The 13,976-nt window shown below is 33.7% G+C and overlaps 1 protein-coding gene across 1 annotated transcript; it reads right to left on the bottom strand.

Annotated features, from left to right (window-relative positions):
- Positions 1–638: 638 nt before the first annotated feature.
- p53 (transcription factor p53) lies at positions 639–12,499 on the bottom strand. Its single transcript, XM_088270848.1, has 8 exons — positions 12,345–12,499; positions 11,410–11,474; positions 11,148–11,208; positions 7,960–8,055; positions 6,757–6,952; positions 5,760–6,000; positions 4,712–4,883; positions 639–2,955 (listed from the first exon to the last, which is right to left on the bottom strand). Exons 2-8 carry the CDS (start codon positions 11,457–11,459, stop codon positions 2,803–2,805), a joined length of 969 nt encoding a protein of 322 aa, XP_088126974.1. The 5' UTR covers positions 11,460–11,474; positions 12,345–12,499; the 3' UTR covers positions 639–2,802.
- Between the last annotated feature and the right edge of the window lie 1,477 nt (positions 12,500–13,976).

A 13,976-nucleotide genomic window follows, 5' to 3' on the forward strand; every position in this document is an offset into this window, starting at 1 on the left:
TTTTGATAATTGAATAAATAAAAAGTTGATTAAACTGAAACCCGTAAATTGATAGTCCAGTGTAAATGTATATTGTTCATTTGCGAAAACAAGGTCACAACTCAAAATTGGTGATTCTTCAGAAGACTCATTAAAGTGCTAACTAGTGTAACTTTGTTACTTAAGCATGTTGCTATACTAAATTAGAATAATTTGATGGAATGAATAAACAACACATATAATGTACAATAATAAATAGCTCTATGCATATTTGTGGTTTTTCCTCCAAAAATGTTTTAAAAAACTTCCGAATTAGAATTGTGACACTGTGATATTCTAAAAATAGCATTTAAAATTGTTTATACTTAATCTTTATCGATTTGCAAATGTATCCTTAGTACAATATTTGTATTTGTTTTAATGAACTATTATTAAAATCCAAGAAGACCTTAATCAAATAAAAAGCTGTCATATAATGGTTAGCCTTTTAAAGATACCATGTAATACAGCTTCTCTCAATTTACTATTTCGTTTATTTGCTCATATGTATACAGTAAAATGTAGCCAGCCATGTAATTACAATTTAATTACAACATAATCAAATTATAATTAAATACTACCTGTCAATATGGGTTTAAACGACACAGAGTGGAGTTCACTTTTGTTTTTGTGTTATTTTATCATTATGACAATGCACAAGTTTTTATGAAAAATTTCACAAAATATAATGTCCCAATATAAATATAAAGTAATATCCTTATATAAAGATTAACACTATGTTCATCAACATATAAAATAAATCTTACCAAGATCTGGTAAATTTAGTCACCTTTATAGACAATGTTTAGCAAATATAAAAATACAAAATAATGTAGAAGTATGTAATACAGAAAATATTGTATCTACCGATAACATTTAATATATTTATACTGGTTACTATCAAGGAGCACCAATCGATTACTTAAGTTATAAAATATTGTTAGTGGCATATTTATGAAGAAATTAAGGCTACCTATATTTATAACCCTTTGGGTGCATTTATAACAATGTACTTATATTTCACTAAATAACTGAGTAAAGGAAACAAAGATGGTTTACTTTGCGCAATCTGAGACTGTGTCTAGTGAGTCCCAAATGTTGTTTAAATGGAAGGTTAATTTTAATTAAGGCTTTCAGATTCCTTTGGCAGTCTTTCAACAAGGTCAAGGTTGCGCTGAATTATTTTAATAGGGCACAAATTTATCCTACAAATTAAAAAAATATAATTGTTGTAAATATATAACTGAAATTCAACAATTGCTTTTTTATTTAGTTGTTATACAGTGGATTCTGATTAAAAGGGACACTATTATTATAATTATTAAGAATAATGTATTATTGACTGTTTTTTGCTCTGTCATGTCCTGAGATACATTAAAAAGAAATTGCAAAACAATTAGAAAAATTGTATCTGTAGATTGTCAAAATATGAGAGAAAATAACATAAAATATTAGAGTAGCAAAATGAACCTGTCATTTTAAATTCAATTATAAAAAAACGCATTTGGGAAAAAGTTTTGTAATATCACCCCGCATTTTAAAATATTATAAAGGTAGGTTTTATCAAATTGTATAAAAATAAAGATGTGAAAAAATGGGATACTTGAAAATTAAATAAAGATACCTAATTATATATAAAATGAGTCAAATGTCATGTTTTCAATCATGACAACATGTAAATACTTTAAAAATAGCAAATAGGCACGTATACTCTAATAAAATAAAATGAAAACAAAAAAGGTCTAATACTCTTTTATAAAAATAATGTTGATAGTAAAAAAACCTCATAAAAATTACAGAATCCAGAATTCCAACAAAATGGCAGATCTACGCCTTGGTAATATCAAATGTAAAAAATAAGTGGTTAAGTTTTATTTCAAAGAACATTAGCGCATGTGCAATAATGATTAATAAATGTGAAGTTGGTTAAACTGACTTGGTTAACGTAATAAGTGGCCAAAGAAATCCACTCAGAAATAAATACACACACGAACACGGTCCTGATCATGCAACTATTAGAGATTGCGCAACTGATGGATGTTTCACTATGGATCATATTGGGTCTAATGTTCAGTTGACTAGGTCAACCTTAGAAACAACCTTAAACAATGAGCTTACAGCTCCAAATGGATGCAAATTCTTTTGCAAACGTTTGCTTTTATTGTCATGGGCAAGTCAAGTCACAATCAGTTGATGGTCAAGAGTTTTATCGATTTGGTTTATGTCAAATTTTGGCAATGATTCTAGTAGATGTTGACCAAGAGAATCTTCTAGTAAGAAATTATCCGCTTCCGTAGTATAATGGTCAGCACGCTCGGCTACCGTTCTGGAGGTCCCGGGTTCGATTCCCAAGGGGGGTAAAATAAATGTTAGTGATTTTTTCACTGTCATATTTATTCAATATTACCCTGGACCGGTACCTGAAGCGGAGGGCTGATCACCTTTCCTTCATGTGTAAACGATCAAGATAACACTGCGTTTATATGACGCAGTGCCCTATGCACCATTGGGGTGCGGATAAGGGTTTCAAGAAATAAAAAGCAAAATCAGACTGAGAAGTAATAAAACAGTAAGTTTGTGTCCTAATCAATAAGAATCCAGTGTAGTTACAGTAAAAGTCCATCAAATATAATATTTTGCCATGTGTGAAAAATGACAATTCTGTCTCGTCACCACACGATTCCCTCTGTTGATGTTAAAATATATAAAACCTATTAGTGCAGAAGAGACATTTTTAATTGTATGTTTTTAGACATATCTAAAAAAATAAGACAAACCAGCAAGCTAGGGGAGCTGGTTGATTTGTCTCTGCACTTCTTGGGTGAGGTCCTGAAGGATCGGATTGGCGGGATTGTTGTCAGGGATGTGTTGCAGAGCCAATGTTCCCCAGTGGTATAAGGATTGCAGCCACGACAGTGAAAGGCTGGAGTGATTCACCTGCGCACACATATTCACCATTAGAGCCAAAGGAATCATAGAAATATGCATCAAACGTTGGGTATATTTAAAAAGTATTACCACTTTATGAAAAGATTGATTATTACTTAATTGCCCATTCCAAGTGACTATATTTTAGTTACGGCCTGTCATTTTACTACTTGGGGCAATAACTTTGTATGTTTCATTACCAATCTCTGCACTTGGGTGAGTTTATGTAAGTTCATGTCATGCATTATTTTGCTGTGTAGCAGATAGATGTCACTATAATACAAAAATATTATTGATTCTTTTCTTTCATCATTCTTTTGATGCGATCTAATATCGCCCACGTTAAATTACATGTATTTAACAAACTTCAGCGGAACCAATGTGTTAATAATTCTGAGAGACGAAGAAAGCAAGTGACCTTCGAGGTTTTCCGACTATTTATAGGTACTTAATTCCACGCTTCTCTGCCTGTCGGGTAATACATACTTTTAGAGAACAATTCAACTACAGCAAACCCACTACGTTTCTATAAGTAGTTTTTAACCTCTAAGATTGTGTCTCTAAGGAAGGGAGTTTAGCATAAGATAATGAAGTTATTTCATTATAAGATGTCTCGATAATTCAACGTTTGATTTTAAAAAATGGGCTCTATAAAGACCATTATTAGTTTGTACAGTGGAACCTCAGTATACGTCTGCTTGCGAATAAGTCCTACGTCATGTTTGGACGACAAACATTTTGCTTGCTATACGACCTTCGTTTGGAATACGACTTGCGTGCGTGCAAGAACTTGATAGTTAAAATGAGTCACAACACCGCGCCATACTCTTGTTACTTTTCATGTGTGTCAGAATCGCAATTGCTACCCTACAGTGAACGACTCACTCACGCATTAACAGTGAATTTTACATTGATTTTGAAATTCTCCCTTAAATTTTTATCAAGTTCTTTAACCATGAGTTCTAAGAAAATTAATAATAGGAGCCAAGCAACGAAGAAAATGGTTAGAATCACCACAGAGGTGAAAAAAGAGATTGTTGATAAGTATTAAAGTGGCATACGTATCCGGGATTTGGCTGCAGCATACCATATGGCGAGAATGACGTTTTCTACGATTGTGAAAAACAAAAACATTATTGAATCGGCTAATATAATGAAATCAATTACAAAACAAAGATCAAGGACATTAGAGTTCGTTGAAAAATTGCTTTTGCTTTGGATATCAGAAAAACAGTGTGCTGTCGATAGCGTCGATACGATATAAAACGATAAAGACTTTATTTTATCTTTATTTAGTTACTTGTATTGTAAATTTAAATTACATCTCCTTCCTGCTAAATCTATTATTTTATATAATACCCTTTTTTTAAAATCTCTGAATGTTTTTTAATAGTTTTATAACTTAAATGTGGAATTGTTTCTTTTTTTTAAACGTATATAATTTTTTTAATATGTAAGCTGTACAATTCCCGAATAAATAAAATAAAGTAAAATAAAATAAATAAATATAGTTAAACTTTTTGTTTAAATTTATCATTGTTTTAATCCAAATTTCACATTTATCTATTTTAGTACCAAGCATTGTTTAAATTATATATTTTTTTTCTTCGTTGGAACAGATTAATCATGTTTCTTTTATTCTTTTGGGAAAAATACGTTCGGAATACGTCGTATTTGGTATAAGTGTCATGATCTGAAACGGATTAAGGACGTATACCGAGGTTCCTCTGTATATGATATCTATCTAGAAAGGATATAGCCTCACTTGGTTAGCCTGCAGAGGGGGCAGGTCATTGTGCGGTGCGCGCAGCATGGCCCTCTTGCGGGGAGGGGGCCCTTCCTTCTGCTGGCACAGCTCCAACTCTTCCTTCTCCATGTCGCGGCGTGGGCAGCTGCACACGCGCACCCCGAGGGAGCGTCGCCCCAACACTTCACCCCTGAAAGGTCACATACACCATATATGTACACCGACAAAGGGAAAGCTCCTTCGCTTCATTTGAAGTTTGTTCTCCAGTTATACAGTCCCAAAGTTCACATGTGAAAAAAAATACCCACAAATACGCCAAATCACCAATTTGGATATACTGAGGGAATCCTGATTTTAATTTTGTTCAGGCAACTCTCAGGGCATTTATGCACTACATGAAATTTTACCTTCCGGCACGTCAGTTAGCATATAAAACGGATGATTGGCTTGTGCTTTTGTTCATCTTTCTTCGGATCGGCGCTCTTGATTGGTGCGTGAACACGTTGCGCGTAAATTCAATCACGCTAAACTGTCGTAGTTGCTTTCATTTTTCAAAACTGGACTGCCGGATGGTAAAATTCCGTATAGTGCACAAGCGGTTTTAGGGCGCTTGTGCACTCACGGAATTTTACTGTCCGGCAGTCTGTCAGCATATAAAAACGGATGAATGTCTTGTGCACTTGTTCGTCTTTCTCCAGATCGGTGCACGATCACTTTGGGCGTTTACTCGATCATGCTAAACTGTCATATTGCTGCTTTTATCAGAAAAAATCAGACTGCCGGTCAGTAAAATTCCATGTAGTACACAAGCGCCCTTAAGTTAATATTACAATAGATTTCCACACAATAATTTGATCGAGCGACTGCAGAGAGGCAAATCGCTAATCGCCTAATCAACTGCAACTTGCGAACCGTATCCTTCTCGGAGTCAGACCCTGAGACAACCGAGAGGCCAGCTGTTGGAGTAGTAAAATTCTGGGCCGGCAATGGATGTCGGCACTCATCTTATTGAGGAAGGCAACAGTGAAGGTTCCCTTTGGAATGAGATAAGATGGATTTTACATACTGGTAGTCCTCCAGGGTGAAGAGCACCTCGATGGGGCGGCGATTGATGCCGGAGGTGCAGGAATGCTTGCAACAGAACAGGTAAACGTGTTGCAGGTGGGCCACCCCGTTGGGCGGGCGCTGGGGCGCCTTGATGGCCACGCTCAGCCAGCTGTTCTTATCCTCGTCAGAACCGCAATAGTGGACGTCGTCGCCCTGCCGCGCTGAGCGCAGCACGTGCGGGATAATCGCCTCGGGGATATCTGAGGAATACGCATATGCAGTTCAAACCGATGTTGTCTTCACGATTAATGTTTTCAACGAAGGATGTAATTTAAAGTTTCTGTTGTAATTTTTCTTCACTATTAATGTATTCAAGGAAGGATGTAATTTAAAGAACTAACTGATCATCATGCCACTTCTACGCAGGGGTGGGCAGAGAGAATAGAACGCCACACCACTCTGTATTCGCAAACGTTCTTTGTCTCTTTCACGTTCATATATCTTCTCATACATACACGCCAATTATTTCGACTCTTAACCTGACCACTTTCAAGTAATTGACATACCTGATCGTACCAAGTTTTTCTCGGTCTTTCTCTGCTCTTTTTTCCAACTACATTCGCCTCATAAATTTGTTTTACCTTTTCACATGTAAATCTCAACACATCTTTCTTTGCTTTGCGTTCCTTCCTTATTTCACCATTCGAACATGTATCATACACCGTTTTTCTGCACATTTGTCTGAGAGATCGCATTTTGACTGCATTCAGTCTACTATAATCCTTCTTTTGCCAACTCCATACTTCACTTCCACACATTAGGGTTAGAACTAATACTCCGTTGTGTTCTGCCAGTTTAGCTTTCGAGGATAGGTTTTTATTTGAAGAATATTCATTTAGTTATTGTCATAAAATAAATTTGGTGAAAGAAAATCAAAATATTCTTTTTATAGCGCCCGCACCTGCCGAGCCTCCAGTGGACCAGGAGCACCACAAGGTAAGGTCTGGCAGTGTTACCTCTGTTGGAGGCGTCCTCCGGCACGCGGTGGTTGAAGCAGCGGGGCACGCGCGCCTCCTGCTGCTCGCTGCGCGCCAGGATGGTGGTGGCGCGCACCCACACCGGGCGGGACTCCAGCGCCGCCCAATTCCAGCGGAACTGGACCGCCATCTCCGCCATCATGCACAGGAATACGCGGTTCAACCTGTCGGAGTACTGGAAACAACCGTCATTTATTTATTCATAATCATCAAACCGTTATCCTCACCCCAATGGTGCATAGGGACTGCATCATATATTTACTTGACCCCCCCTGGGAATCGAACCCGAGACCTCCAGAACAGTAGTCAAGCGTGCTGACCATCACACTACGGAGGCAGACAAAAGTGAGAGTTTTTTAAATTTTATATTCATAAACAGCACAAAAATACCCTTATACACAAAACAAGCCCCATACGCGGCTGACATAAGCGTGTGTTTTTACTTTGCTCCAAGTTTCAAACCTCAGTCCAACTTGGGAGGGATTTTTTCATGATGTGGAACTTTGGAAAAAATAAAACGTCAATCCTTGGCCTTATGACATCTGTTGAAATATCTGACTAATAATTTGTAACATTACAAGGATAAATAAAAGAACAGATCCCTGATTTTTCTCGAGGTCGATTATTCGTCCGCGCCATAATCATGCCCTATATCTGTCTCACTCTCGACGCTACGCATCTAATTTCATATAAGTACGACGCGCAGGGTTGAACTGCCACAGATCCTTACTCGATTTACATATAACCCATTGTTTACTGTGTAAAAATAAGTTTCACAACTTTCTTGTGTCTTATAACGCCCTATGGGCGCTTGTGCACTACAGTAATTTTAACGTTCGGCAGTCTGATTAGCATAATAAAACGGATGATTGGCTTGGATTGGCTTGTACTTTTGGCCGTCCTTCGGATTGGTGCACTTGACTGGTTACATAAATTCAATCACGCTAAACTGTCTTGTTTTCTTTATTATTTATTAATTTCTGTTTTCACTGATTATTATTCTATTTTCACAACACGGTTGTGTGCTGTCATCGTAATGACACTGTCAAAGAAAACCCATGAAATAAAACATGGATGAATTTTATATAAATTATGTTTACAAATTTTTATTTACTTATAAAATCGAAAAAAAACTCACTACCGGACAGGTTAATTAAAATTTTAACTGAAATAACAACTTACCACATATTTCTTCCGGTTGGTGTTCTCACTGCTCAATTGGACCTCGAAATTGTAAGCACCAGAGAAATCTCCTCTCGGAGGTGGTCCAATATGACTCTGTAAAATGTATTATTTTATAATTTTATCCAGCAGCCACTTTGTGGTAATAAAGTCTATCTATTTTAAAATATGGTGAATGCTACTAATTATTAAACTATAGTGTGACACGTATTTCGATGCACTCTTACAAAAAAGCACCATTTGCAATTTTTTTTTAAATGTAAGAGTTGTGTCCTTGGGATTTGAAAGGATGAGGAGGGGGTAAGAGCTGTTTATTATTTATCAGTGGGAACATAAACTGTAGGGGGTAGGGTTTGGTATTTACACTTGGGTCTCTTTTTATTTTTATTTTATTTTATTTGATTTATTTGGGATTTTTACAGCCACAACAAAACAATATACAACAACAATTAACAAATCTACAGCCAATTAAAAATTCCACTGATAATACTATTCTTATGAAAGTTATGTTGGTTGGGGTGAGTGTGTGTGTATAGTACCTATTCCATGTCAACATAAATCATCCAACAAACAGGGATTATAAACAGTTGGCTTGTTGAACAAACGCCAACGATCAATCATTCACCTAATTTCCTGCTTAGTTCTTTTTTTATGGAATTAGTGCTTTTCCCAAATATATCTACGTCATTAAACATTTTATTATAAGTATCCATAATGCGGTTAATTGTAGTATTTCTGGCAAAATCAGTATTACATTTAGGTACGTGAAAAAGTTGATTATACCGCGTTTGCCTTTGCGGTACCTTAAAATGGATGCGGGTAGCCAGTTCTGGTGAATCTATTTTATCAGAAAGGATATTAGCCAGTAAAACCATATCGGCTATCGTACGTCTATCAGCAAGAGTTTGGATTTTATGGAATGAGCACGCTTCGCGGTAGTCGACAAAGAAAAGATGTTGTTTACGATTTAAGATTTTTACAATTTTTTTTTGTATTCTTTGAATTTTATCCGAGTGATTTTTATGAAAGGAGACCAAATTGGCGACGAAAATTCAAGTTAACTACGCACATAAGAAAAATATACAGTTTTAAGAGTGATCGTTTTATTAAAAAGTTTACTTGTGCGTAGTATAAATCCAAGTGTTTTGAGTGCTTTATGCGATAGATACGTTCCACGGGGAGTCGCATAAAAAAAATTACATAAAAAAGACTTGAACAACATACAAAACTGGAAGATAGGTTCCAATTTTTTTTAAACCGCATAACTTCAAATCCATATGATAGAATGTACCAAAAATCGCATAAAAAAGTTTGTATAAAACACAATATATAATAGGTCATATAAAAAGTATCTGCTGTTTTTTGCCACTGGATGATGTTAATGCCCATATATCAGCCAAAACTTACCTGATTGTTTCATATGAACATGTGCTTAAAAGGGGACATTTTAGTCTACATTTTTTGAAATGATTGTTTTCCAATTCATTGCTTTTGTAAAAAGTTATATTGATTTGAAAATAAATTAAATATCTAAAGAAATACGCTTTTTGAAGTTTTTTACTATTAAAAGGTAAAAACGTAGCAAAAATTGCCAAAAAAATTATGAAGTGTACAGTGAAAATGCTTTGAGTAAACGAAGGACTCAGGAGTTGTTTGCTTTTCCAAAATTCAGGTACAGTTAATGTCTCATTCTCTAGTTTATCCAGTATATGTCGATAAATGTTCTTATATAATATTTTTTTAAAGTGGAAATGGTACCCTGATCTAGTGGCTGAATTAAGCATGTCGTGTTGGGTGATAAAACACTATTTTCACATTAGATTTTTTTATGCGAATTCGCATAAAAAAAGACTTGAACTAGCTACAAAAATAAGGGATAGGTTCCATTACATTTGAAAATCGCATAAAAAAGATCCGCATAAAAACAGACCCAAGTGTATAATATTATTAATTATACAATTAGCATTATTTATCTACATGTGGTTTGAAGATATTCTAAAGACTACAATTTATTTATAGAATCTTTCTATAATATGTGTGATTGTTATCTATTACTTAGTCACTGGAAAATTATTTCATAAGTGTATTTTATCATTTATCAAACCTTAACCTATCCTTCCCGGTGATACGTATTTACTACAATTCGACTGTAAAAATGAGAATGTCCATATAAAATATAATAGATACAGGTTCAGAATTATTGTATTCCTCTGTAATATAATTACGTATGACATAAAAGTATCATAATTTATAGTTATTCAAAGCAGCGATGGAAATGAATAATTTGTAAAAAATCAGAGATAGAATCACCAATACCCAAACAGTTTCTGCGGCGGTTGTGCTGGCTACAGCTATGGCAGCAACTTGCAATGTGTTTTCTTCTTTTCATTTTTAGATACTTCTAGAGCTAACGTTACAAAATTGTTACATTTCGACTTCAACTATGGTCAATGAACTTAGAACATTAAGAGCCAACATTTAGAAATATTCACATATTTTCAGTTTTTATATCACATTTTCGTATGGTGTACAAAATACATATCACTGTTTAACGCGGAAGTTTTTAGCACCGTAAGGGAAGGGTTAAAAATGATTAAAACCAGCTGCTTTCGTCTATGTATTTGCAGCACTACTTCCAAGTTTGTAAAGATTAATATAATTAATATTTGAAGCATTAACTTCGTGATTTCCTATTTTATGACTTTGATATAAAATTACTTGGTGATATAATGATTTTTTAAGTTAAGTTATTTTTTAAGTTATATGTAATATCGCACACTCCTTTCAAGAACGTCATAAATCAAAAATCGACAATTTTCAGTTGTGCATGTTTTCGAAATGCCCAGAAAATGTACTATATCCCAGCAAAAGAGACATATTTTTAACATAATATTTACCCGCTACAGGGCAGAAAGTGTTGTTTTTGCATTTTGAATAAAAGGTTTTGTTTAATTATTTTTTTAATTATACTAAATAATTTTTAAATGGAGAAAAAACCTTCAGGTTTTACCTAAAAAGATCTGTTGCACAGTAAAAAGTTCAATAAGTGGCTTGATATTTATTTTTAGTACATTGTATTACATTTTTAAACTTAATAAACGTTCTCCTGGAAAATCAAGTTTTTTTTATTTATGACGTTCTTGATAGGAGTGAGCGATATGGATAGAGTAAATTTAGCCGTTACTTACCACTGGCGCAAGTGGGATTTCTAATTTGAAATCATTGAGTTCTGAATCGCTGCATTCGATACTGAAATTAAAACATGGTCATAAAGTACGCTAGAAAATACAAAGACTCGAAAGTAATTATTTATATTACATCGGGTTTCATTTATTAATAATTTATTGGTTTATTAACAGTAAAGGTTTTGAAATTTTAGCAATGCAATTTTTATTATAAATATTTTATATAATTTTTAAAAATCATAGTGAATTATTAAAATTTACTTACTCAGAGAACCCAAAGATATCTTTGAAATGATCGCTTAAATTTTCACTCATTGTTCTAAGCTGCTTCTGTAAATATAAAAAATCATTACTTCCTGCTTTGAAGAGTTTATTTTTAAGAAAAAGATCCACTAAAAATTAACAGCGGGTACTATAGGAAACAAAGGACAGGAGGGGTGGGGGGTGTAAATAAGTTAAAATGTTGTGCAACATACAGATAAAAATAGATAAATCTTGGAATTACTTTGCAACTTGAGATGCCAGTTTTGTATTGTTAAATTATTTTAATATTTCACTTTAATTCAAAATTCAAAAATTTTAATCAAAGAATTAAAAAGCTTGTTTATTTTACTATTTAGCTCTTTTACTCACGGACTCCTCACATCCGGGATATCGTATCATGTTTTCCAATGATAAACAGCCTCCTGAAGCTATGCAGAATTGACTATGCAGTTATCATACGTGATATTTTGATTCGGTAATAATAAATACATTTGGTAAAAAAATATGAGTTACAGGTGTCCATCACTAGTTATCAGGTGTTTTTGTACAAACGCCAAAAACAGTTGATCTATAAATTATCCGAATATTCAACAATCACAAGATTATCAAACATTTTTCCTCTTTAAATAATAACATAAATAAATAAAAAATACGCACATCGAAGGACGAGCAACTTCATGAATAAAATATAAAATGGCTGATCCTTATTTTTTTTACAAATGTATATTGTATAATTTATTATTGTAACAATTTATAAACCTAAAAATGTAAATCGTTCACTTTAGACCAAATTTAATGCAATATGTTATGTTTCTTTTTTTACAACAAATTTTTATTCACTAAATCGAAAAATGTTTATGCCATTTTCCATAAATATTGTGAAATCAAGAAGCCGGTACCTCGGCACATTAAAATGAAAACTATCAATCTACTCACCGAGCAGCAAGATTTGATCCAGTAATATACAAAGAGATAGAAAATATATAATTTTCAAAAAAATATTCGTTGTTTACAATTAGAAAATATAAAAACAGGAAAATTCCGGCTAAAAAATAGACTACACAGCGCCCGCACAAAAACCACCAAAAACCACCGGCATAGACAACCAAAAGTACCAAAGATGCAAAGAAAGGATGTAAGAGAATAGACAAACAAGTAACTAAACATGAATTTATGTAGGTACTTTTGAAATACACTGCTAGTACATGGACGTCTGAAAAAAAATCACAGATTTTTTTTGGTTGAAACTTTTTGTTGAGTAGTTGACAGTTAGTCTGCGTTAATCGATACGAAACAGTATAAGAGCTTTGATATTTTCGGAAGGCCCAACAAACTTCACACCAGGGCGTTAATGAGTCAAAGAGTGAGAATAAGCAAATACTCTTCTGATTCGGTTATTTATGCACCACGGGGTTCAGATAAGAATAAAAACATACTTATATAATTGAATTGTCAAACTGATTTTGAACTTCATACATATATAAAATCATACTGTATTCACGCACAGAACTAAAAGTTGTGTTCATTTTTTGAAAATATTAGATGGAGTAAAGGTATTTTGTTTTTTTTGGTAATAATTTTGTACAAAAAAGCATAGAGCTAGATTTTTTTCAAACTAAAAAAACGAATACATAAAACGTATAAATTTGAATAAGTTTTAATATTTTATCGAACAAAACTTGTTTTGAAATATTTGATTTTAACGTAAATGGATGAAAAAAATACGTCTTAGTTAAATATCTTTCAAATAATCCAATAAAATGTTGTGTTTACATCGCTTGCTTGGCTATTTGGCACGGACTTTGTATACTACTGTAATAACGATTTAAATAATAATTACAACTTACCCCAATAATTCCTACATCAGAGAAGAAAACTTTATGATATCATGTTTAAATTTTAACCAATGAACAACGAGCAAGAAAACAATCCAAACAGATGATTGGTGAACGTTATTCCATATGATCGGTTTCATCAGTTTGAAACAGGGGGGGTCGACTCGTAAACGTCAGATTGTTCAAAAAACGACCAGAAATGACGAGACACGCTAATACACTAACAAAAACACCGAAACGGGAACGAAAAATACGAGATACCAACAAGTTGTTTGAGAAACCAATACGAGATACCAACAAGTTGTTTTTAGAGAATTGTACAATTGTATCTGTAATATACTTGTTTGTAAATTGTTATATATTTTTTGTTTAAAAGGGCAGAAGGAACATAAATTGTGTGTTTTTCTGGAATTTTTGTCTGAAATATAGTCATTTGAAAATTCCCTTTTTTGTTTTTATTTAAAAGCATTGTATCGATTGCGATGTATCACACATTGCGAGTGTTTTTGCCTAGAATTTTCACTCATGAATTACATGAAATTATAGTAACTTTAAACATAAAGAGTAAATCCACTCACAAGTAGGCATAGGCTATGAAACTTTTAAGTTGAAGCCTGAGTAGGGACATGATAAACGGTGTTGCATAAGCCGTAGCTAGATTTCAGAGTCACTTGGACGTTAGGTAATTCAAAAAAACGATGTATCACACAAGTTTGAGTGTGTAATATTTAGT

The sequence above is a fragment of the Brachycentrus maculatus genome, unplaced genomic scaffold (assembly GCF_059751285.1).
Source record: "Brachycentrus maculatus isolate JH-2025_06_01 unplaced genomic scaffold, ASM5975128v1 h1tg000396l, whole genome shotgun sequence".
Lineage (NCBI taxonomy): Eukaryota > Metazoa > Arthropoda > Insecta > Trichoptera > Brachycentridae > Brachycentrus > Brachycentrus maculatus.